Source organism: Salvelinus fontinalis, chromosome 26 (assembly GCF_029448725.1).
Source record: "Salvelinus fontinalis isolate EN_2023a chromosome 26, ASM2944872v1, whole genome shotgun sequence".
NCBI classification, from domain to species: Eukaryota; Metazoa; Chordata; class Actinopteri; order Salmoniformes; family Salmonidae; genus Salvelinus; species Salvelinus fontinalis.
Genome location: NC_074690.1, coordinates 14,266,187 through 14,290,695, shown reverse-complemented (window position 1 = coordinate 14,290,695; position 24,509 = coordinate 14,266,187). Strand labels below are relative to the sequence as shown.

Here is a 24,509-nt window from a genome sequence, read left to right as displayed (position 1 = left end):
TTATATCAAACAATGTACCCAACAGTTTGATCCTAAATTAAATGGAGGTGGTCTCAACGATGCTAAAATTTTTCTAGGTAAAAATGTAGGAGTCTGAATATTCTAATTAATAGGTAAAAATGTAGGAGTCTGAATATTCTAATTAATAGGTGTTCTTCATGTGGATAGTCTTGTGAAAATATAAACTGGCTTAAAATTTTGTTTGGGGAGAAAATTCAGGAATAATTAAATTACTGAATGCAAGGTAGTAGTTTAGTTTACTGCAAGCTATTTGAAATACGAAACAACTGAACTAGGCCTATATGAATCACTCACCCATCGCCCTGGTCAGTTTTTTCGGTAAGAATACGAACTGGATTAAAGTGAATAGACATTAATCTTCACATATTTCAATTAGTTTGAGTTTGACTCCACTTCACAGAAGTAAAGATTCATGGGGGGGGGGGGGGGGGGGGGGGGATTGAAAGCATAATTTCTTTATTTCCTGAACATCATTTGTTCCTTCTACATTTCATGTACTACTGGAGTATTTCAGTCATTTTGCCATCTACTCAAAATCTATACAAGCAACCTTGGCTTTGACATCTCATGTACAATCCTCTTTTCCAAACAAAGGAACAACCCCAAGCTACACTTCTGTGAACTTTCTTTCCAAAGCCTGACAGATTCTAGATTTTTTTTGGTCATTGAAGTAATCCATAGTTAAATACTGGCTGGGTTGTGAAGTATATAATAAACTTAAGTCTCCCCTCCCACTCCTCCAGTGTCCCACACAGCATGCCTTATACTCAAGGGGGCCTCAAGGCATGAAGATCAAGGGCAGTACTCCCATCCAATCCCTGGAAAAATTGCATTTTATTCAGTCTCTCTGGGGCCTGTTTAGACTGGGTGGAGTTAGACAGAAATGTACTTTGTAAAACAGAGGATGTGAGCAGAGTGGAGGGAGGAGCAGAACGTGCGTAATTTGGCTGGAGCAAGCAGCGGATCTAAAAATAAAAAAAGTTTTTAAAAAACAAACAGTCGGGGCCTTCTCTCTCTCACTCTCCAATTTCGCTCTGGTACCGCTCAGCCACGAGCTCTGGGCAGCATTTAAAAAAAGTCCTTCATGACTGTTATTTTAAATTAGGCCTATTCTTGTGTATTTCTTTAGCCTACCTCCACTACTAATGCTCAAAGATGTTGATATGAGTCGACTAACAAATAGTTCGCAGCCTGTGTAATTGATGGCAAGACAACGAATGAGCTCATGTAGCAGCAACAGAGAGGTTTTAGATTTTTATAAAAGGCCATTGTGAAAAAAAAAAAAAAAAAGGATTCCATGTAACAGTGTTAAATTTGTCCATCAACTGTAAAATGTGAGCACTACAGAGCCACAGTTACAACTGAAGTAGCCTACCTGATCATCAAGAGATGAGAGAAACACATTTTTTGTATCTGTGAGCGATGCGTGGGATTTCCAACTGCTCAACTCTGCTCAAATATTCTGGTGGTGAACAGATATGCTTATTCCTCCATGTTGAACAGGGAATACATAGCTTTATTAATGACAGGTTAAATACACAAAAATAAAATAAAAAAATCATGACTGCAATTTACGTCGTTCTTAGATTTGGCTGCAAAACTTTTTGGCTCAAGGGCCACATTGGGATTTTGAAATTCAACTGAGGGCTGCACAGATTTTATTTTATTATGACCATTTGTTAGTCAAAATCAATTTTGAGGGCCAGAACAGGTAAGTTATAAAAAATAAAAAAATGGGTCTATTATATTTTGTACATTAGATGTGTACATTAGACATTTAGATGTGTGGCCTAGTGTCTTCTTTACCCAAAATAATAACCCCCCCCTCCCACCCACAAGATTTGATATATTTTGTTTACTCTAACCATGACAGAACTTTTAACTCCTGTATGACATTTTTATCTGCAACGTTCAGAATATTTCATCTCGCTGAATACACCCCCCAGACCATTGCAAAGGATGCAACTGACCAATCAGAGGGATCCTGGGCATGGTTCAGTCAGGTAACGTTTAGGTGGTGCTTACTGACATCCTTCCACCAACCTGTTCTAATCTCAGTACAGCCTCATACTAAAAACAACCCTCGGTGAGGCCAAGCAGTCCCCGTTAGAAGGGCATTCCTCCGGAGATCTGTCGGGCCACCTGTTCCTCGGTGCTTTCCTCCTTGTCGCGCTCCTTGTTCCAGTCCTTGAGGCCCTCAGGCAGGGATGTGTCCTCATCCATGCCCCCCGTGCCCTCCACAAACTCCTCGTAGGTGGACTTCTCAGCAAAAGGCCGCACCCCCAGGAGTTCCACCATGTCCTTCTTGTCCAGCACCTCCCTCTCCAGCAGACGCTGCGCCACCTGACCAGGCAACCATTGAAGGTAAATGTATTATTACATTTGGCTTAAGATTTACTTGTGTGTCTGTGTGAGACCAGTGTAAGCCTCCGAGTAAGTGTTTTTATGTCCTACCACCACACCTGCTCCCACACGTACCTTCTCCACATCGTCTTTCCTCTCAGCCAGTAGGGTGTGGGTACGCTCGTACGCCTCTCGGATGAGATTGCGTACCTCCGTGTCGATGAGGCGCGCCGTGGCCTCGCTGTAGGGCTTCTCAAGGGTCATCTCGCCCTGCCGGGGCAAGTCGAAGGACACCTGGCCCACCTTGTCATTCATGCCAAACTGCACGATCTGTAAAAACAATGGTGTAGAAACAGAGTAACACTTTATTGGAATGTCCTGAGATTTTCAGTATATTCAATTAATTAAACAAATATATATAATGTGTGCAGGCACCATGGTCTGGGTACATGTTCACAACCCAAAAGACCAGGGTTGGTGGACCATTCTTCACACACACACACAAGGAAACTTGTGCGTGAAAAACCCAGTAACGTTGCAGTTCTTCACACTCTCAACCCGGTGCACCTGACACCTACTACCATTCCCCGTTCAAAGGCACTTTAATATTTTGTCTTGCCCATTCACCCTCTGAATGGCACACATACACATATAATCCTTCTTTGACATGTCTCCTCTTCATCTACACTGATTGAAGTGGATTTAACAAGTGACGTCAATAAGAGATCATAGCTTTTCACCTGGTCAGTCTATATCATGGAAAGACCAGGTGTTCCTACACTCAGTGTATGCTTCTCCCCACCGGAAACTTGAGGTCCATCCTCATGTCCTCCCCTCTCACAGACTCTCCCACTTGAATGTATCTCTCTCTCATTTCATTACTGTCTCAATAAAATGCAAAATCTCATATAATAATCCACTCTACTTCAACAACAACAACTGAAATGTGACACACACACCTTCATGAGATTAGTACAACCGTCTTACCCAATCATAAACCCGTTGTGTACTAGCCCTGTGAAAAACGCTAATAAATCTGGCGGTGGGGACGGACGGGGACGGACAGACCTGGGCGTATGCACTCTGGGTGACCTTCCTGAGGTCGTCCTGGGCCCCCGTGGTGATGCGACCGAAGAAGATCTCCTCAGACACGCGGCCACCCAGCGTCATGCACATCCTGTCCAGCAGCTGCTCCTTGGTGTATAGGTACTGCTCCTTAGGTAGGTACTGGGCATAGCCCAACCCTTTGCCTCTGGGGATGATGGATACCTGGAAAGAGGACAAAATGTCAGTGGTAAGTTGAGCCTGGCAGTTATTGGTCACCCAGTATTAAATCTGGCTGATATGGGATTAAAATGTTTTAAAAAATGGGAAAAAAAGGTGAACTATCCCTTTAATATCTTGCAAAGTATGCATATATTCTCTAGAGCTAGTCAGACTGATGTTTTACAAAGCCGTCAATATTAACATAACACTTTTTCTAAGGATGCATGGTAAAGACCATCCAACTCACCAAAGCCAGCCGGTGTAGCGTAAATATTATATCTATTATATTAATCTACCAGCATAGAGGGGCAGGTAGAATATTGGTAGTGACTAGAATCTACCCAGAGAGAGGGGCAGGTAGAATATTGTCAGTGACTAGAATCTACCAGTATAGAGAGGCAGGTAGAATATTGTCAGTGACTAGAATCTACCCAGATAGAGGGGCAGGTAGAATATTGTCAGTGACTAGAATCTACCAGTATAGAGAGGCAGGTAGAATATTGGTAGTGACTAGAATCTACCAGTATAGAGAGGCAGGTAGAATGTTGATAGTGACTAGGATCTACCAGTATAGAGGGGCAGGTAGAATATTGGTAGTGACTGGAATCTACCTGTATAGAGGCAGGTAGAATATTGGTAGTGACTGGAATCTACCTGTATAGAGGCAGGTAGAATATTGGTAGTGACTAGAATCTACCTGTATAGAGGGGCAGGTAGAATATTGGTAGTGACTAGGATCTACCAGTATAGAGGGGCAGGTAGAATATTGGTAGTGACTAGAATCTACCAGTATAGAGGGGCAGGTAGAATATTGGTAGTGACTAGAATCTACCTGTATAGAGGGGCAGGTAGAATATTGGTAGTGACTAGGATCTACCCAGATAGAGGGGCAGGTAGAATATTAGTAGTGACTAGAATCTACCAGCATTGATGGGCAGGTAGAATATTGGTAGTGACTAGAATCTACCTGTATAGAGGCAGGTAAAATGTTGGTAGTGACTAGAATCTACCTTGAGCAGAGGGTCAGCATGCTCCAGGTACCAGCCTGCCACAGCGTGCCCTGCCTCGTGGTAAGCTACAGTCTTTTTCTCCTCAGGCTGCAGGACCTGAGTCTTCTTCTCCAGACCTGTACATTCAACAACAGAAAGTACTTGACTTACCTGTGCGACTATCGAAACAATCTGCATGACAAAGAAGGTACCCAATTTATATGGAAAGGTTGAATGAAGAAGGTATAACAGAAGGAGCGAGTAATCAATGACGTTTGATCTTTGTTGCTGTGTAAAAAGTCCAGTCGATGTATCAAGCCACACTAGTTCAATTAGATCATATAGATTAGAATACATTGTACTTTCAGTTGAATAAATTTCAGGTGAAATTTAATAAATCACGTTACAATTGACAGAGAAGTCATATTAGAGCTCCTTGCATCTCTATGGTTTGCTGGTCTTGACAACACAGCTTGTAAGTAGCCAATACATGTTACACATTTTTATTTTATTTAACTAGGCAAGTCAGGCCTCCCGAGTGGCGCTGTGGTCTAAGGCACTGCATCGCAATGCTAGCTGTGCCACAAGAGATCTTGGTTCGAGTCCAGGCTCTGTTGCAGCCGGCCGCAACCGGGAGACCCATGGGGCGGCGCACAATTGGCCCAGCGTAGTTAGGGGAGGGTTTGGCCGGCAGGGATCTTCTTGTCCCATGGCGCTCTAGCGACTCCTGTCTGGCGCACGCTGACACGGTCTAGTTGTACAGTGTTTCCTCCGACACATTGGTGCGGCTGGCTTCCGGGTTAAGTGGGCATTGTGTCAAGAAGCAGTGAGGCTTGGTTGGGTTGTACTTCGGAACACGCACGGCTCTCGACCTTCGCCTCTCCCGAGTCCGTACGGGAGTTACAGCTATGAGACAAGACTGTTACTACCAATTGGATACTACGAAAAAGGGGTCAAACTTTTTTTAAACTAGGCAAGTCAGGTAAGAACATATTCTTATTTACAATGACGGCCTAACCCCGGACGACGCTGGGCCAATTGTGCGCCTCCCGATCACGGCCGGTTGTGATACAGCGTGGAATCGAACCAAGGTCTGTAGTGACACCTCTAGCACTGAGATTCAGTGCCAGTAGACCGCTGCGCCACTTGGGTGACCCGAGTGGCTTAATACGGTATGTAACAAAATCAGGATGTGTTCATTTGTATATGTATGCGCTTGTGCTCACCTCCGATCACGCGTTCGATGGCCTGCTCAAAGTGCTTCTGGTTGATTGAGTCCGCTAGGTGGCGAGCAGCAATCAGCGCGGCTTCATTGCACACATTGGCAATATCAGCACCTAACAAAACAGAATTTAAGTTGATTTATTTTTATTGTTAAACCTCATCCAGAGCAGTATTCAACGAGCATATTAAAATTGAAAGGCAAAAAATATATCTATATGAGCATTGTAAGAAAGACCTCACAAATTCATCTTTAATTTTTGTATACAAATATCAATATGAAAATGTACAGGGAAAATGCAACATTATACAGTATGTATGTATGCATGTAAGCAGCAGGGTTTTCGCCGGACAAGTGACCGGGAAATGTTTTAATTAACTGACATTTGAGCACTTTACTGGTCATCCATATAAGCATTGGATCTGTAATGCACTAACTAGGGCGTCCACCCACGCAGCCAGCGCAAAAACAAACAGATAACTACGTGTCCTTAAAAACAGCCATTATCAAAAACACTATTCCTTGTGTTTCGATGTGCAGCATTACAAAATGTATAGCCTATTGTGTTATTGTTTTTTTACTTCCCCTAAAATAACAATTGTCCACCTCACGGTTCAGCTGTCGGATATTTGAACGCTAAATGCAGCAGGGCATTGCATACAGACTTAGGAGTCCACTGTAGGATATTGATATTTAACAAATACATATAAAAAAGGAAGAGAAGCTTAGACCTAGCACCAGAGAGAGAGAGATGTCTGCGGCATGCTACGACACCGACATACATTTCATTATCCTTGTCAGACTACTGCGCCTGTTATACAGATATAGGTGTACAGGAAGCTACTTCGCAAATGTTCAAATCAGAATCTTTATTTTTTCATGAAGAGTAGCATTATATTTTAAGATTTTGGTGTAACTAAAACATTCTTCCTCACCTCAAGTTCAACTGTCGGAGTCAATTGGTGCGACGGTGTGCAATGGCCTTCATATCGTAGGACTGCAGTATAACAGGCTGATAGCCACACCTTCACAAAAGTTTCTAAACTTTATTAGGGTGACTCAAGCCATTGTTTATAGGAAAAATATGAGTAGGATATTATATTGCGGCAAACATTACAGTTGGAACTTAAATTTGGCCAAAGAAAATGGCTCAGATTGAAACAAAACATTTACGAACTGGTTTAATAAACCTTCACAAAAGTATTGAACAGGCTGTACTGTAGCAAATAACAAGAAAGGTTAGTGCCTACCGTACCCAACAAATGACAGCAATATGATAATATTGATTTGACAACAGGCCTACTTTACAACCCATCTTAAACTAAATACGGAGCACAAAATAAAGAAAAAACTGATTCAGTTTAATTTAGCCAAGGAAATTGTCTCAACAGAATGAAACAAAACACATTGTGCATATTTAAAGACTGGTTTTAATTAATAAATAGGTCTACAATAATAATGATATACAGCAATAGTAATACAAAACTATAAATACGAAAAAAAATAAGTGAAATTGCATCCTACCTGAATAGCGAGTTGCAAAGTAGCCTGCATTTGGCCGTGCCAACATTCTTCCCATCTTTGTTCACTACAGTATTAAAAACGTATCTTTAAGGAAATTCCCCTTGTAGGCTTTTCACTGTAGGCATACACTCTCATTTTCGTTTTACTTCAATGAAAAAGGCATCCCATCCTCTTACATCAACAGAAGCCCAAGACTCCAATCTTGCTCTCTCAGCAGCATGCACCCAAGTCAGCGCGCACGGAGTGAGAGGAAGGTGCAGAAGCGAGCAATCGGGATGCATGATATGCAAAATTTGGCCTGCTACAATTTTATTTATCGGCTTTTAAAAAGATGTACCGTGCAGAAATCGCGTCGCCATTTCCTGGTTGCTAAAATTCTAACAGTTTACCTAATTTACCTAATCTTTTCCATAACCAAAAATATTGTATTTTCAGCTAGTGCACAAATCCGAAAGTAAAAAAACATTTACATAGAACAGATCTACCACTTCTTAGACTTGATTTCAATGAGAAAGAAATTTTGAATTGTAGATCTGTCAATGTGGATTTGATCATGTCGCCCAAAAAGTGACATATTGTAACTTTAATTAAAAAAAATAAATGGGCAAAAGCTGGTTATTACCAGCTAACTTAAACCCTGGTATGCAGTATATGACAATCTGAATATGGTTTGTCAACCATATGGTAACAGTTTGATCATTTTAACTAGGCCTATAAACCCAATGATGGCAGTTCTGACACCATTGTCTAGGATGGCATCCCCAGTGTGCCTCAAAAACCTACCTGAGAAGCCTGGGGTGAGGGCAGCCATTTTCCTGGCGAGAGCTTCTTTGTCCATCTCTGCATCCATTTTCAAAGGCCTCAAGTGCACTTTAAATATGGACGATCTGCCTTTAATGTCAGGATGACCTGCGAAAACAATGTTACCAATGTTTATAAGCTTTTCCACAGTTTCCTAACTTGGTCAGTCATTCCTTTTAGCATCAACTAAAGGTTGACCAATTACTACTAAAAAGAAAACAATTTCAGGCTCCTGGATAGGTAATGATATGTGACATGTTGTGGTAATAGGATCATCATTACACTGTGGTTCATTAACAGATAGTACAACCATAGTACAACTTAAATGTTCCTTTATTACAGTGGATTCATATTTTCTTTTTACCATATCCAACAACTACATTAATCCAGAACAGGAGGAAACCCAAGCAGTCAGGGGGCATATGATAAAATAAAACGATGGGCTCGTACCGATGTAAATCTGTCTGTCGAAGCGCCCGGGCCTCATCAGTGCAGGGTCCAGGATGTCAGGTCTATTAGTACCTGCTAGCACGACCACATTGGTTGCTGTGTTGAACCCTGGAAACCGAGGGGAAAAAGTAGTGTCATACGGATTCTGTTTAAATCAGTGTTTCTTTATCCTGCAACACACACACCTGATTCCATTATCAGTGTTTCCCCTATTTTCATTTAGCAATAGCGGGCCTAGCTATTGTCAGTAGCTACCCATCCAGCTGGTGACAGAATATTCTAAAAAATCATAAAGAAAATGTGCATTTTCCCACCAGTGGTGTGCTTCCAAACAGACACCAATCTGTAGATGTACATAAAAGTATGTAGAAAAGATAAACCTATATATTTATTTTTTATAAGATCATCTTAGAGAACTAACAAAAATACTTTGAGAGAGAATCAAAAATTTGGCATGGTTATTTCCAGTTATTTCGTTATAATGTTTGAGTCACTCAGATAGCATACGGACAAAGAGAATTGCAGGAAAGTAGCTTTAAAAATGACATTACATTCTCGACAGCCCCATGAAAAGATGTGTAGAATTGCAGGAAATTAGCATTAAACCGCAAAATGTCTCTGTGGCAAAAATGTTGGTTGGAGAACGTGCAATTGGCCACGCCCAATACCAGGGGAAACACTGAATCAACTATCAAACCTTTGATTAGTGGAATCAGGTGTGTAGTGCTAGGGCAAAAACTAAAAACAATGTGGACCCCTTTGGGTCTACCAGACCAGGATTAAGAAACGTCTAATTATAATTTCAATCAGTAGCCAGCCAAATTAGCCAGCCAGCCAAGTTAGCCGGCTCAGGTAGCCGGCTCAGGTAGCCGGCTCAGGTAGCCGGCTCAGGTAGCCGGCTCAGGTAGCCGGCTCAGGTAGCCGGCTCAGGTAGCCGGCTCAGGTAGCCAGCTCAGGTAGCCAGCTCAGGTAGCCAGCTCAGGTAGCCAGCTCAGGTAGCATGGATAATTGAGGCCATTTTACTGCGCTCCCTGACCAATGTCTACAACTCCATTCATATGAAACAACCTGAATGTTGGTTGATCATTGTAGCCAACTTAATTCCGTAATTTGAATTCCATTCTTGCATTGAATAAAATCTCCCCACTTTCACTTCCTATTTTTTTCAAAAATGAATACTCTCCCAAGTAATTGAATACTAAAGTATGTTCGGATATTCGAATAACCGTGTTCATCCCTACTGCGGTGGTCTGTGTAGAGACAGACCTCGCAAAATGAGTGGACTACGTATATTTTGCTGGGGCATTTATTGCCACAATAATTGCAAAATGTTGGCTGGATTTGATAAACTATACATGTTTTGCCTTGAGCCTTCGTTAATTTGACCCTGAGCGATACACACCATCCATCTCGACCAGCAGCTGATTGAGGGTGTTTTCCTGCTCGCTCTGGCCACCAAAGTTCCCTCTGCCTCTCTTGCGTCCTACTGCGTCAATCTCGTCAATGAAAAGGATGCAGGGGGCGTTCTTACGGGCCATGACAAACAGATCTCGAACCTGGAAAGCACAAAGCAGGGAGAGAATAAAACCCAGAGTACATTAGGCTTTGGCGTTACACCGTGTATAGGCTTGGGTGGTACACCGTATATACCGGGGTATTTGGAATTAGCCACGGGATGGTTTTTCAATACTGTTGAAACAATTTCTTTAAAAAGTTTAATAAATCTTAATATTTGTAGCTACTTTTTATTAAGTAAATACCTGCAGTCAACTTGTGCAATACGTTAGGAGATAAAGCAGATCGTGTTCTTCATTTCACCTGCCACATTATGAAGCTAACCGGTAGTCCCCAGTCACATGTTGCTTGTTTACAAGTACACAACGACGAGAGACCAGAGCATCGGGAATCACTCACCACCGTGCAGCACGCACTATGGTTATCTAGTTACAGAATGGAATTCACAACTAAATGTTTGCCAGCTAGATATCTTAGAACTAATAAGTTAACTTTCTAAAATGTGATAGATGCTCTGCAGTTGTGCATTTGGTTTGCCCAACTTAGTACCTAGTTATCTAGCTAAGTGGTTAGCTTCCTGCAAACAAGCTCCTCTATTGGTAACAGCAGAGAAACCCTTCCTGGATCAAGAGCCATACTGTCTAATATTTGTTTTGTGCATGCAGAAAAACGCTACAAAAAATGTTGTTACTCGTTTAACTTTATGAGCTGGGATGTCTGTCCTGCAAATAGTTTGCAAGAGACTATATAAAATGTTCACATGCGTTTGTTAGCATTTAACTAGCATTCGCTATGGTATTTTACATGTACTTGTTTGCATTGCTAACCTTCGGATAAAATAAATAAATAGCCCCTCGTGTTCAGTGCCGGTATCACCCAATATACTGGGATGGTATAAAGGTCGGTATGCAGGAATGATACTCTGGATACCGCACAAGCCTATCACTGATATTGCTTTTAAACTGGAGTCCTGCTTCAGAAATCTTCCAATCGAGAGCAAGACGCAACTGTCAAGAATTGTGAGTATGAACATTAGGACATGGCTCCACTTGGCAAGGCTGACAGGACGGGGCACTACTGGGCGGGGCTCGACAGGGCAGGTAGATGTAAAATAATTGGATGGCTGTCCTTTCCCTTTGTCAGGTGAATATTCAAATGAAAGAGTGTTGGAACACAGTTAAGCTTTGATTTAAAAAAAAAAAAGAAGAAAAAAAAAGGTTGACATGGTGAAATGAACAATACATTGTGCAATCCTTTAGAAATGTCCATCAACCCAAAGTATACTGACACCAAGATCCACAGTGTTGTCACTTACCCTGGCGGGGCCCACGCCCACAAACATCTCCAGGAACTCTGAGCCATTTACGGTGATAAAGGGGACGTCGGCTTCTCCGGCGGTAGCCTTGGCCAGCAGGGTCTTCCCTGTGCCAGGGGGTCCCGTCAGGATGGCCCCCTGTGACATAGAAGAGCATGACTTGTGGTGTTCCAGGATGTCGGTTTTGCAGTCATGCTGTGCATATCCCAGAAGACTGCTATAACATATCGACCCTCTGGAACATGCTCATTGCTTACTTACTCCTAGAAATAACCCCCTGCCCCTATCCCCTGATGATATCAGATTTTTTATATGTATAGGCAATATGGTGGTAGCTCCACCTTGCCCTACGATAGGCTAAGTGGAATTTTCACATATTCTTTATCCTTATAAGCAAAGGTCTCTCCTGCTGGCTCACCTTGGGGATCTTGGCGCCCAGGTCCTGGTACTGTTTGGGGTTCTTGAGGAAATTGACAAACTCCATGATCTCCAGCTTGGCCTCTTCACAGCCTGCCACGTCCTTGAACTTCACGTCGATCTCATCACGCAACACCTTGGCCGTTGTCTCGCTGACACTGAATAGTCCGCCCATGCCCCGGCCGCCCGGTCGGCCAGCTCCCGCTGGCCCCCGTCGCAGCATGAAGAGCAGGAAACCGATGATGAGCACGGTGGGCAGCATGCTGAGCAGGAACGACCTGAGGGGAGAAGAGAGATGTGATACTGGGATTAGAGCTGGGCCGTGTTCCTAACGGAAAAGGAAAAAAGGAGCATTTCTTATTATTAAGGCGATCTCTTCCCATTTCAGTCCATTTGGTGTCCAACTTACCCGTCGCTTTCAGCGGAGTACACCACTGGCAGACGGTTCTCCCCCTCGATACCCATCTCATACTGAGCTGTCTCTAGGTTTCGCTCAAACGTGTCCACGCTGCCAATGTTGAACCACACGTACTGCTGGGTACCAAAACACAAACCACTCATTACTAGTAGAAAGAGGAGGAAGGGAAGCGCTACTAAGGTACACAATAGTACATTTGGTAGACAGAAGGTGCTCTTTGGTAAAAGGGGTAAATTGGTTATCAAAAAGAAAGGAGGACCAAGGCACTCTTCATATAATTAATTAAAATGCCTTTATTAGTATGGCATATTCAATAGAAACAAGGTTTTAAAAAATCCGAAACGCGTCAGATTTTTAAAACTTTCTATTGAACATGCCATACTAATAAAGGCATTTTAATTAATTATATGAAGAGTGCCTTGGTCCTCCTTTCTTTTTGATAACCACTCATTACTACCTTTGTTCTAACAAGTGAAGAGAACACATGCATAATTTATTTTTATTTTTATATGGGTACAAATATTTAACTTACTCCATCAACTGGAGTCTTTCCGGGTGTAAATACCACTTTCACATAGCGCTTGTTTATTACCTCCAATCTGTCAACCTAGAGAAAAAGAAAGATCCAAATTCAAGTCCCCGAATGTGAGATGGTCAACAGCAGTGGATAAATCATCAGATCATCATCATCACACCATACATCTAGCAAACGAACATCTAACCTCAAGCCTGACACACGATTTCTATATTGTTAAAAAATTACACACCATTTTCCCTATCAATGATACTAATAGAATACTTACGACGTCTTTCGAGAGGTAGTTATTGACAAAGTCTTTCCAGGTGACCTCTCTCCCGCCTTCCCGTAAAAAAAAGAAATACGTAACCATGGTCCAAAACGCAGCACCACTCAGGAAGTACATACGGAACTCCTTATCGTCCCATGGCACATCACCCTAAGGATAAACACGTTGCGGAAGAATTCGAAATAACAACCGATTTCATTGTATTGTTTTGTCTCATTTGCTCTGTTTGCACTGTGCACTATATTGTCTTGTTGGGTTTTGTTTACAACAGTTTAGCATTGACAGGATGCTAACAGTAGTGCAAAAATACTGGTACGAGTGGTAAGACCTTGGTTAGCATGCTCCAAATACCCAAATCATGAAGTCAACTTCCGACCAGGTTTCAGGTGTTGATTCTCACCTTTTGGAGCCGGCTATACCAATGGGACTCATCCTTCCTGCCTCCTCTTTTTCCTCCTCCGCCTCCACCACCTCCTCCTCCTCCACTAGATTTACCAGTGGCCTTCTGTGCATTGGTAGTTGGCTTGGCCTCTGAGAAGGCAGATAGACACATTAGTTTTCAGCCTAAAACCGAAGTCAACCCTCTGTTTAGAACATGGAATTGGTATAGTGCAGTAGTTCACAGAGGCTTCCATAGATATCGTTTACATGATGACATAGCTCATCTAAATACTGGAAAAGTTAACATTTTGTTAAATCACCACATACAGTGCATTCGGGAAAGTATTCAGACCCCTTGACTTTTTCACCAGCTTGTTACGTTACAGCCTTGTTCTAAAATTGATTCAATTGTTTTTCCCCCCCTTCAATCTACACACAATACCCCATAATGACAAAGCAAAAACAGGTGTTGAGAAAATGTATAACAATTCAATAAAAAAATATCACATTGACATAAGTATTCAGAACCTTTATACTCAGTACTTTGTTGAAGCACCTTTGGCAGCGATTACAGCCTTGAGTTTCTCCCATTCTTCTCAAGCTCTGTCAGGTTGGAGGGGGAGTGTCGCTGCACAGCTATTTTCAGGTCTCTCCAGAGATGTTTCAATCGGGCTCTCAATGGGCCACTCAAGGACACAGACTTGTCCCGAAGCCACTCCTGCATTGTCTTGGCTGTAGGCTTAGGGTCGTTGTTCTGTTGGAAAGTGAATCTTAGCCCCCAGTCTGTGGTCCTGAGCAGGTTTTCATTAAGGACCTCTCTGTACCTTCCCTCGACTAGTCTCCCAGTCCCTACCGTTGAAAAACATCCCCACAGCATGATGCTGCCACCACCATGCTTCACCGTTGTGATGGTGCCAGGTTTCCTCCAGATGTGACGCTTGGCATTCAGGCCAAAGAGTTCAATCTTGATTTCATCAGACCAGAGCATCTTGTTTCTCATGGTCTGAGAGTCTTTAGGTAACTTTTGGCAAACTCCAAGCGGGCTGCCATGTGCCTTTTACTGAGGAGTGGCTTCCGTCTGGCCACTCTACCATTAAGCCCTGATTGGTGGAGTGCTGCAGAGATGGTTGTCCTTCTGGAAGGTTCTCCCATCTCCACAGAGGAACTCTGGAGCTCTGTCAGCATGACCATCAGGTTCTTGGTCAACTCCCTGACCAAGGTCCTTCTCCCCCAATTGCTCAGTTTGGCCATGCAGCCAGCTCTAAGAAGAGTCTTGGTTGTTCCAAACTTCTTCCATTTAAGAATGATGGAGGCCACTGTTCTTGAGGACCTTCAATGCTGCAGAAATGTTTAGATAAACCATCCCCAGATTTGCTCTGACATTCACTGTCAACTGTGGAACTTTATATAGACAGCCTTTCCAAATCATGTCCAATCAATTGAACGTACCACTCCAATGAAGTTGTAGAAACATCTCAAGGATGATCAACGCAAACAGGATGCACCAGAGCTCAATTGAGTCTCATAGCAAAGGGTCTGAATACATTAATACATGTGCAAAAATGTCTAAAAACCTGTTTTCGCTATGTCATTATGGGGTATTGGGATGTCATTATGGGGTATTGGGATGTCATTATGGGGTATTGGGATGTCATTATGGGGTATTGGGATGTCATTATGGGGTATTGGGATGTCATTATGGGGTATTGGGATGTCATTATGGGGCATTGGGATGTCATTATGGGGCATTGGGATGTCATTATGGGGTATTGGGATGTCATTATGGGGTATTGGGATGTCATTATGGGGTATTGGGATGTCATTATGGGGTATTGGGATGTCATTATGGGGTATTGGGATGTCATTATGGGGTATTGGGATGTCATTATGGGGCACTCCTTGTTTATTTTTAAGAGGATTGTTTTTTTTATTTAATAGATTTTAATATAAGGCTGTAACGTCACAGAATGTGGAAAAAGGGAAGGGGTCTGAATACTTTCCGAATGCACTGTAGTGTTCAGTAGGTCTTAGCCAGCTAACAACATAGGACAAGAAAGTATATTTAGTCAGTGGTCTAAATTACCTTTGGCTTCTCCACTGGTTGGGTTGGATTCACTGCTCTTCGGCTCATTTTTCGGACCATTGGGGAAATATTTTTCAAATCCTGACGTAAGAACACCAAACTTTAGAGCGCACAAAATCATAAATGAGCATGAAAAACTTCTCTAATTTTAATGACCCATAAATACATTATGCTTTGTGTTATACATAATCAGAATGGGAATCTGCTAGATGAATACAGTGAACGTTGAGGTACATACCTTTTGGTGGTTTGGAGCAGAGTCTTTGATAGGCACCTAACACATGTTCAAACAGAGTCCTCCTTTCAAGTACTATCTGGCTGTCTGCTTGGCTGGAGACCTTGAAAATGAAAGATGACAATCAACATAACATATGGCATTTAGTATCACGCTTTTATCCAAAGCTACTTAGTCATGTATGCAATTCATTTTACGTATGGACGATCCAGGGCTTTGAACCCACAACACTGGTGTTGCAAGCGCCATGCACCATCGAACTGAGCCATACAGAACCAGAATCCTTGGAAAAAAAGCAATGTTGCACTAAATAAATACCCTTTTTCCTCAACTCCATCTGTGGACACCACCTTCCTTTTAAACGTTTTGATTTCCAACAGCAGCACATTTTCAACTGCTCAACTAGGTCTAGTTTTTAAAACATTGGCGTATTTAAGTAGTAGTAGTAGTAGTAGTAATGTTGGAATAGTTAGAATTGAGAAACACGGGCCTCCCGAGTGGCGCAGTGGTCTGAGGCACTGCATCGCAGTTGCTAGCTGTGCCACTAGAGAACCCTGGTTCGATTCCAGGCTCTCCCGAGTCCGTATGGGAGTTGCAGCGACGTGACAGGAATGTAACTACCAATTGGATACCACGATATAAATAAAATATAAAAGATTTGAGAAACACTTGTCTTTACTTGAGTACTACGTATAGAAAACAAGTGCATGTGAAAATGTCATGGAATACACTTCAGAAATATTGCACCATTACAATTTTTTGTTGGTGCGCCTACTGTCATTTCTCAGAGTAACACTACAACATAAAATAGGTAGAGATTTAAAAAACGGAAGCGTCATTAGCTAGTTTAATGATCGCTCTGAAATCTTAAAGATTCACTGAACTGTCAAGTTGAACAACATCCTGACCACACTGGCTGCATTGCGTGTGCAAGCATTGCAAAATAAATGTACACATACATGTTATTCAATCGTTTCGTCCAAATTGCTCCATCTGCATAGCCAGGCGCTAAAATAGAACTTGGTACGCTTGATGCGCTGCAAGTCCTGCCTCCTCATTGGTTTTTAGGAGCATAAACCCGCTTAGGTGATTTAATTAAAGATGAACGAGGTCCACAGTCCAGCAGGTTGCCAACACCACATAAAATAGAAAGAAGACCTTACTAGGAGAGATCACTTTTTAACTAACTGCGTTTCCCCTTTTATCTGTGGATTAATTGTAGGAGTAGAGAACACACACTTTTGTGTGACTCAAAATGGGTTGATATTCTACAAAGATCCAGCAAGAAAAAGGACCTTGTACATTTCAAGTAAAATAACAACCCAATGTTTATATCCCAGGACAAATTAGTTACCAACAGCAAGCTAGGTAGTTAAATGTCCATGAATGTTTCATATGCGTTTCGACCTGTCCCCAAATTAAATGAATTCGTTCAGAGTTCTTTGTGATCTTTCCACCTGCGTGTCTTGATCGCATCTGGTGTGGAAGGACACAATCACCATGCGTGCGTGCCCGGCGTAGTCCGTATTGTAACATTGGCGAATACAAAATAGTCACTACATGTGCCTACATAACGTTACCTAAAATATCTAGACATGTTGTAACGTTGGTTTAACACGCGATAGTTGACTAGCTAACGTTAAATAACAAGTGAATTCATGATGTAATCTCGCCCTGTGTTATCGAACCACGGCAATGTCATTCGCAGGCCTGTTACGCTAGCTAGAATGGCAGGTTGTTTTGTTGGGCAAAATAATGTTGGATTAGGACAGTATCTAGATTTTCTGCAAACAGACGACATGTAAAGACTGCCTATTCCCAAAACAAACTCGTAATGCCTTGTCACGCAATAAGAATCGACAAGCACGGTTTGTTTTGATGTTGTAACGTCGTTAGCTAGATTGCAACTCACCAATCGTGCACAGCTAACGTTAGATGTTCTGACGTTTGGAGGTAGCAACATTTTGAATAAATTCCTGCCACCTCTTGACAAGCGGAGGTATCGGTGAGCCATTCTGACTTGTTACGTTGACACCTTGGTTATTCTAACGGATTTTTTTTCCCCGGAAAGATTTACCACAAAAATATTTTGAAGACTTATCTCATGCATGCACTATCCCATCCCATAACAAGAGCCGCCATTATTTTTCCCTTCAGAATTACGTGATGACGCAGGCTTCTCTTGTTCTTTTACGGCAGACTAGACCTATTGGTTTATTGCCGCCACCTACTGTACGGGTAGTGAACGGAAGAAAATCCATTGCGGGACAGGGGGGTTATAATACCACAATCATATACATTACAAAAATAACATTTATTTAAAAAAAGGCCCACCGCACTCCTTCAGTGATAAAACAAATCACATCCCTAGACAGGCTCAGGGGCCTGTGTAGACAGAGCATTCATAGACAAGATTCCTTGTAATACCTCTGCTGTAAAATAAATAAAAAAACATTCAGCCACACTCACAATGCCTGTTTTCTCAGATGTCTTATTTGTTTGCGCTGTACAGTTTATAACCAATGCAATAAACAATACAAAGTCCACCTTTTTTTTAACATGCATTGTGTCAGGATCCGGTTGGCGAGCAACATTTACTGAGGTCTTGCAGGAGGAAATTCATGACTATGGGTGATTTTCCAGTATCTAGACTGTTCTGCCAGTAGTAAGCATAATCAACATAAGGTTAATTAATAGACATGTGCAAGCAGAATAAAGGCTGAGCTCAGTTGAACAGAGCTGAGTCGACATGGAGTTAATCACTAGACATGTAAAAACAGAACGTAATTAGAAAATATATGCCTGTGCAGTTGTAGGCCTGAGGGAAGTCAATGCCTGGTCCTGTGACTGGCTTTAAGGCATGTGATTGTATTATATATGTATGTCTGTGCCATTACAGACTTAGGGAAGCCATTATGTAATCCTATGAGTATCATTAGACAGACACCTGCATTATGTGTGTCTTGTTTTTTTGTATCATTGCTATGGTTACGCCACCAATATAATCTGTAAACAAGCATGAATTGAGAAAGAAAGATAATGGTGGCAAGAGGCCAAGGGGTGTTAATCATCTACATAGAGGGGAGTGACCATGTGTGTTATCTGACCATATGGGTCAGTCGGCCTGCACCAACCACTGGGCTTCCTCATTCCATCCACCATATGGGTCAATCGGTGTGCACCAACCACTGCATCTATTTCTTCAGTTACATCCTTTGCACTCACTTCTAGCGCCACTCCAGAGATAACCCACTTGATAGGTGCCCTGCATCGCAGATCCACACGCGACACATTCAAATCCAATATCTTTTTCAGGTGCAAAGCACGCTCCTTCTGCTCCTTGGACATACAAAAAAATATATATATTTCTTGTTATTTTCACTGACGCCACCTCATCTAAGATTTTCGTCGAGACTTCAAAATGGATCTCCCAGGTTTCTCTTTCGATCCAAAACTCAGACTAAGGCTTGGATTTACTAGACTCCACAACCACTTTCCTTCTCTTGTTTCCTTTTTTATTTGCCACTGTAATCCATTCCTTTTCACTTGTCTCCACTCAACGCGCCATCTGATTCAAACAAAACATCCGCCTCCGCCATCTTCCGAATAGGTTACATTCCTCAGGCAGCCCTGTTGACGAACGGATTCAGTTCCAGTCTTCTTCTCTAAGGTTTTATGGTGTAGCGACCAAAACTAATGTTATATTCCCGCCATCAACTGGATGGGGGTAAAAAAAAAAATGTATACATTCCATTACAGATATGGGGAAAAAAAGTCATTAATACACACACACTAATAAAACATGTATTTTTACACGTAACAAATGTCAAAACCTCCGTAACTCCCTACTCAGGCTCTGGGGCATGAGAGGATAGGGCCGCTCGAGAAAGTACATTAAATATTTTAATCCAAGGAACGGTTCAACAGCAGAAACAATAGAAACAACGATGTCAATCTTTCTTGACTTCTTTTCAACTTGATCGGTTCCATTTACCACTATTGCTATAAAAGTCCAAAGATCCACCTTCTTCACATGGTGAATTTCCAATGTGTAGCTCCAATCTCATAAAACATTTCAGAAAAAGGCTCAGTGCTGTTATCCTCACAAGGTGAGGTATTGAAAGGTATTGAAAACAGAGGTGCCAATAATTTTGACATCCTATCTTTTTAGAAAAAAAATGTAGTACACAATCTCTTTCTCTGGGCAATTATATTAGTGTAAAATATATACAGTTGAAGTCGGAAGTTTACATACACCTTAGCCAAATATATTTAAACTTTTTTTCTCACAATTCCTAATATTTAATCATAGTAAAAACAGGAGACAGGAGACAGGAGTCTTAGGTCAGTTAGGATCACCACTATATTTTAAGAATGTGAAATGTCAGAATAATAGTAGAGAAAATTATTTCTTTCAGCTTTTATTTCTTTCATCACATTCCCAGTGGGTCAGAAGTTAACATTCACTCAATTAGTGTTTGCTAGCATTGCCTTTAAATTGTTTAACTTGGGTCAAACGTTTCAGGTAGCCTTCCACAAGCTTACCACAATAAATTGGATGCATTTTGGCCCCTTCCTCCTGACAGAGCTGGTGTAACTGAGTCAGGTTTGTAGGCCTCCTTGCTCGCACACGCTTTTTCAGTTCTGCCCACAAATTTTCTATAGGGTGGAGGTCAGGGCTTTGTGATGGCCACTCCAATATTGACTTTGTTGTCCTTAAGCCATAACTTTGCAAGTACGCTTGGGGTCATTGTCCATTTGGAAGACCCATTTGCAACCAAGCCTTAACTTCCTGACTGATGTCTTGAGATGTTGTATATCCACATAATTTTCCTTTCTCATGATGCCATATATTTTGTGATGTGCACCAGTCACTCCTGTAGCAAAGCACCCCCACACCATGATGCTGCCACCCCCGTGCTTCACGGTTGGGATGTTGTTCTTCAGCTTGAACGCTTCCCCCTTTTCCTCCAAACATAACGATGGTCATTATGGCCAAACAGTTCTATTTTTGTTTCATCAGAACAGAGGACATTTCTCCAAAAAGTATGATCTTTGTCCCCATGTGCAGTTGCAAACCATAGTCTGGCTTTTTTATGGTGGTTTTGGAGCAGTGGCATCTTCCTTGCTGAGTGGCCTTTCGGTTATGTCGATATAGGACTTGTTTTACTGTGGATATAGACACTTTTGTACCTGTTTCCTCCAACATCTACACAAGGTCCTTTGCTGTTGTTCTGGGATTGATTTGCACTTTTCACACCAAAGTACGTTCATCTCTAGGAGACAGAACGTGTCTCCTTCCTGAGTGGTATGACGGCTGCATGGTGCCATGGTGTTTATACTTGCTTACTATTGTTTGTACAGATAAATGTGGTACCTTCAGGCGTTTGGAAATTGCTCCCAAGGATGAACCAGAGTTGTGGAGGTCTACAATATTTTTTCTGAGGTCTTGGCTGATTTCTTTTGATTTTTCCATGATGTCAAGCAAAGAGGCACTGAGTTTGAAGGTAGGCCTTGAAATACATCCACAGGTACACCTTCAATTCACTGAAATGAATGTCAATTAGCCTATCAGAAGCTTCTAAAGCCATGGCATAATTTTCTGGAATTTTCCAAGCAGTTTAAAGGCACAGTCAACTTAGTGTATGTACAGTTCTGACCCACTGGAATTGTGATACAGTGAATGAGTGAAATAATCTGTTTGTAAACAATTGTTGGAAAAATGACTTGTGTCATGCACAAAGTAGATGTCCTAACCGACTTGCCAAAACTATAGCTTGTTAACAAGAAATTTGTGGAGTGGTTGAAAAACAAGTTTTAATGACTCCAACCTAAGTGTATGTAAACTTCCGACTTCAACTGTATATAATAGGCGGTGTCACTGTATATAATAGGCTGTGTCAGAGGAAAGCCCATAAAATTGTCAGAGACTTCGGTCACCTAAGTTATTGACTGTTTTTTCTGATCCCGCAAGGCAAGCGGTACCGGAGCGCCAAAGGGCTCCTCAACAGCTTCTACCCCCAAGCCACAAGACTGCTGAACAATTCATAAAATCCCCACGGACAATTTACATTGAACCCCCCCCCCCTTTGTACACTGCTGCTACTCGCTGTTTGTCTGTTACCTATGCATAGTCACTTTGCCCCCACCTACATGTACAGATTACCTCAACTAGCCTGAACCCCTGCACACTGACTCGGTACCGGTGCCCCCTGTATATAGCCTCGTTATTGTGTTACTTTTTATTATTACTTTTTATTTTGGTAAATATTTTCTTCTTCTTGAACTGCAATATTAGTTAAGGGCTTGTAAGTAAGCCTTTCATGGTAAAGTCTACACTTGTTGTATTTGGCGCATGTGACAAATAAAGTTTGATTATATTTTTTATACTGTAGCTAAGAAAGTAATACTAAGTATTTTGTGTAGTAAGATGTTAGTAGCCTCACCTTAATAATTTGGTCTATTTACCAATCTTCATTTTGCTTACTGTTCTGACTTGGTGCTGCACATGTAGCCAATAATCTGTTTTAGAGAAATGCAACCATCGAATATTGAAAGAACTTTCATTTTCTGCTTATATGCCCCCTTTATTTTTCCTACCGTTCTGACTTGGTGTACAGGGAGAACACTGTAAGAACAACCCATGTTCTGAATTCTGTTGCTGTACATTTCAAAAGTGTTAAACAAATAGTTATATTGACGAACGTTACGTCCGTCCTAGCTCGCTCATTAATGTCTTAATGGAAATTACGGATTGCCTCTTATCCGCTTGTCATCCCCTTATGCCATAGTTTGTACATCTCAATTGTTATTAGAAACCACATTTGTTTCAGCAAGTCAGCCTTATCAGCTACGATTCTTTTTAAAGGCAGTAAATGAGGCTGAATGAATTGTTTCGCTGCCAGACAAGGCTCCACTGATAGCCAGGTGTAGCCGTGGTAAGATGATAGGACTGCTGAGGGGACAGCTTCATGTAGGCACCGTTTGTCACCGTTATATATATATATATATATTTATTTTTTTATCCATTATTTTACCAGGTAAGTTGACTGAGAACACGTTCTCATTTACAGCAACAACCTGGGGAATAGTTACAGAGAAGAGGACGGGGATGAATGAGCCAATTGTAAACTGGGGATTATTAGGTGACCGTGATGGTTTTGAGGGCCAGATTGGGAATTTAGCTAGGACACTGGGGTTAACACCCCTAATCTTACGATAAGTGCCATGTGATCTTTAATGACCTCAGAGAGTCAGGACACCCGTTTAACGTCTCATCCAAAAGACAGCACCCTACACAGGGAAGTGTCCCCAATCACTGCCCTGGGTTATTGTTTAGACCAGAGGAAAGGGTGCCTCCTACTGGCCCTCCAACACCACTTCCAGCAGCATCTGGTCTCCCATCCAGGGACTGACCAGGACCAACCCTGCTTAGCTTCAGAAGCAAGCCAGCAGTGGTATGCAAGGTGGTATAGTGCAATTCATGTATTTTTGTTTAGTGTTGTGGCTTTGCTGGCATACATCCCACTTTTATATATTTTTTGCCCTATCAAAATGTACATGCTAAAATCGCCACTGACTAAGGTGTACATGGTATTTACCAACTATTATTTAAAACCAGTCAGGATATCGACATAAACATTGGTTTTTAAGAGTCATGATCATTTAGAACCGACTTACATTTTGCATCGGCGGCTAGCTAACGTTTCACGTGCAGTTCTCTGTTTGAGAGTGATAGCGCTGTAACGTTAGCAGCTGTAATGGTGCCTCACCTTTCTGAGACTTCCAAGTGACTAACAATATTACAGAACAGTACTGAAACAATGTTAGCTTGCTAGCTAACATTATGTAGCTTGGTAGAGAGTTGACAAGCAAGCGCATTAGCTAGGTTTTGTGTCATACATTAGCAAGCTATCTAGCTAGATATAATGCGATATAATAATGCGTGAAATAAAAATGTAATTTCTCATCTTCTAGTTATGAAAAGGCCTCACCAAAATCCACTCCAGGGAAAGTGTTACCGCTGCCTGTATGATCAAGCATTGGAGTGGCATTCAGCACCACGCTGTCAGATAGGTGAGAACACACGCTTCATTTCAATAGGAGAATAGCTAGATATCCTTTTTCCATTATTTTTAGTGATGGCTATTGGGTAGTGATGTCTTTCTTGTGTGTGCATCACTTCTGGTTGTTTTCTGTATCACTCCTCTTTGTGCCTGCCTTGCCTTTGAGAAGCCTATGTGGGGGTGTGTCTCTCTGCTACTATCATCTCACTCTCTCTCTAGTATTCAAAATGGTTTGCCAGTAATGAAGATACTATATTCTTGGAGTGTAAGCGACTATCTTTTTCTAAACGGGGGGGGGGGGGGGGGGGTATGAGTTTCTGGAGGTGTTGAGCTAGATGGGAGCACCATGGAGGGGCCAGGAGCGGTTGAGCTAGATGGGAGGAGCCTGGAGGCAACAGAAGGCAAAAACTATTCCCTATATCACCCTATATGTGTATTGACAATGTTGTACAGATCTTATTCAGTAAATTTACTTTTTTTGTTATGTTCTATCACTTCTTTTTAGTCTGGCGAATATGAGCATCTCCAAAGAGACCATTGAAGTAAATGAAGATGAGGTCAATGACCTAATGAATAGTGTGTAAGTGTAAGATGGTTCTTCGTATTTGTGATGTGCTAGTGTACTTACTTATGTTGTTTGTATTTAAAACTTACCAT

General features: G+C 41.8%; 1 protein-coding gene across 2 annotated transcripts; it reads right to left on the bottom strand.

Moving 5' to 3' along the window:
- Window positions 1–460: 460 nt before the first annotated feature.
- afg3l2 (AFG3-like AAA ATPase 2) lies at window positions 461–17,963 on the bottom strand. Of its 2 annotated transcripts, none has more exons than XM_055882590.1 (17): window positions 17,699–17,963; window positions 15,790–15,889; window positions 15,552–15,632; window positions 13,488–13,618; window positions 13,085–13,237; window positions 12,814–12,888; window positions 12,273–12,397; window positions 11,865–12,141; window positions 11,447–11,584; window positions 10,019–10,172; window positions 8,617–8,724; window positions 8,149–8,274; window positions 5,846–5,956; window positions 4,641–4,756; window positions 3,433–3,633; window positions 2,500–2,694; window positions 461–2,364 (listed from the first exon to the last, which is right to left on the bottom strand). In XM_055882590.1, the coding sequence occupies exons 1-17, from the start codon at window positions 17,798–17,800 to the stop codon at window positions 2,128–2,130; spliced, it is 2,430 nt and encodes an 809-aa protein (XP_055738565.1). In that variant the 5' UTR covers window positions 17,801–17,963; the 3' UTR covers window positions 461–2,127. The 2 variants fall into 2 exon arrangements, with proteins under 2 accessions (XP_055738565.1, XP_055738566.1); XM_055882591.1 differs by having other exon boundaries at window positions 12,273–12,394.
- Between the last annotated feature and the right edge of the window lie 6,546 nt (window positions 17,964–24,509).

What these genes read in the sequence shown, in the direction of transcription:
- afg3l2 (XM_055882590.1), bottom strand. Translation starts at nt 17,800, where the DNA reads ATGGCTCACCGATACCTCCGCTTGTCAAGAGGTGGCAGGAATTTATTC. An exon ending in TGGGCGCCAAGATCCCCAAG is followed by an intron (nt 11,585 to 11,864) that starts GTGAGCCAGCAG and finishes TCTATGTCACAG; the next exon opens with GGGGCCATCCTGACGGGACC. An exon ending in CATCGAACGCGTGATCGGAG is followed by an intron (nt 4,757 to 5,845) that starts GTGAGCACAAGC and finishes TTGAATGTACAG; the next exon opens with GTCTGGAGAAGAAGACTCAG.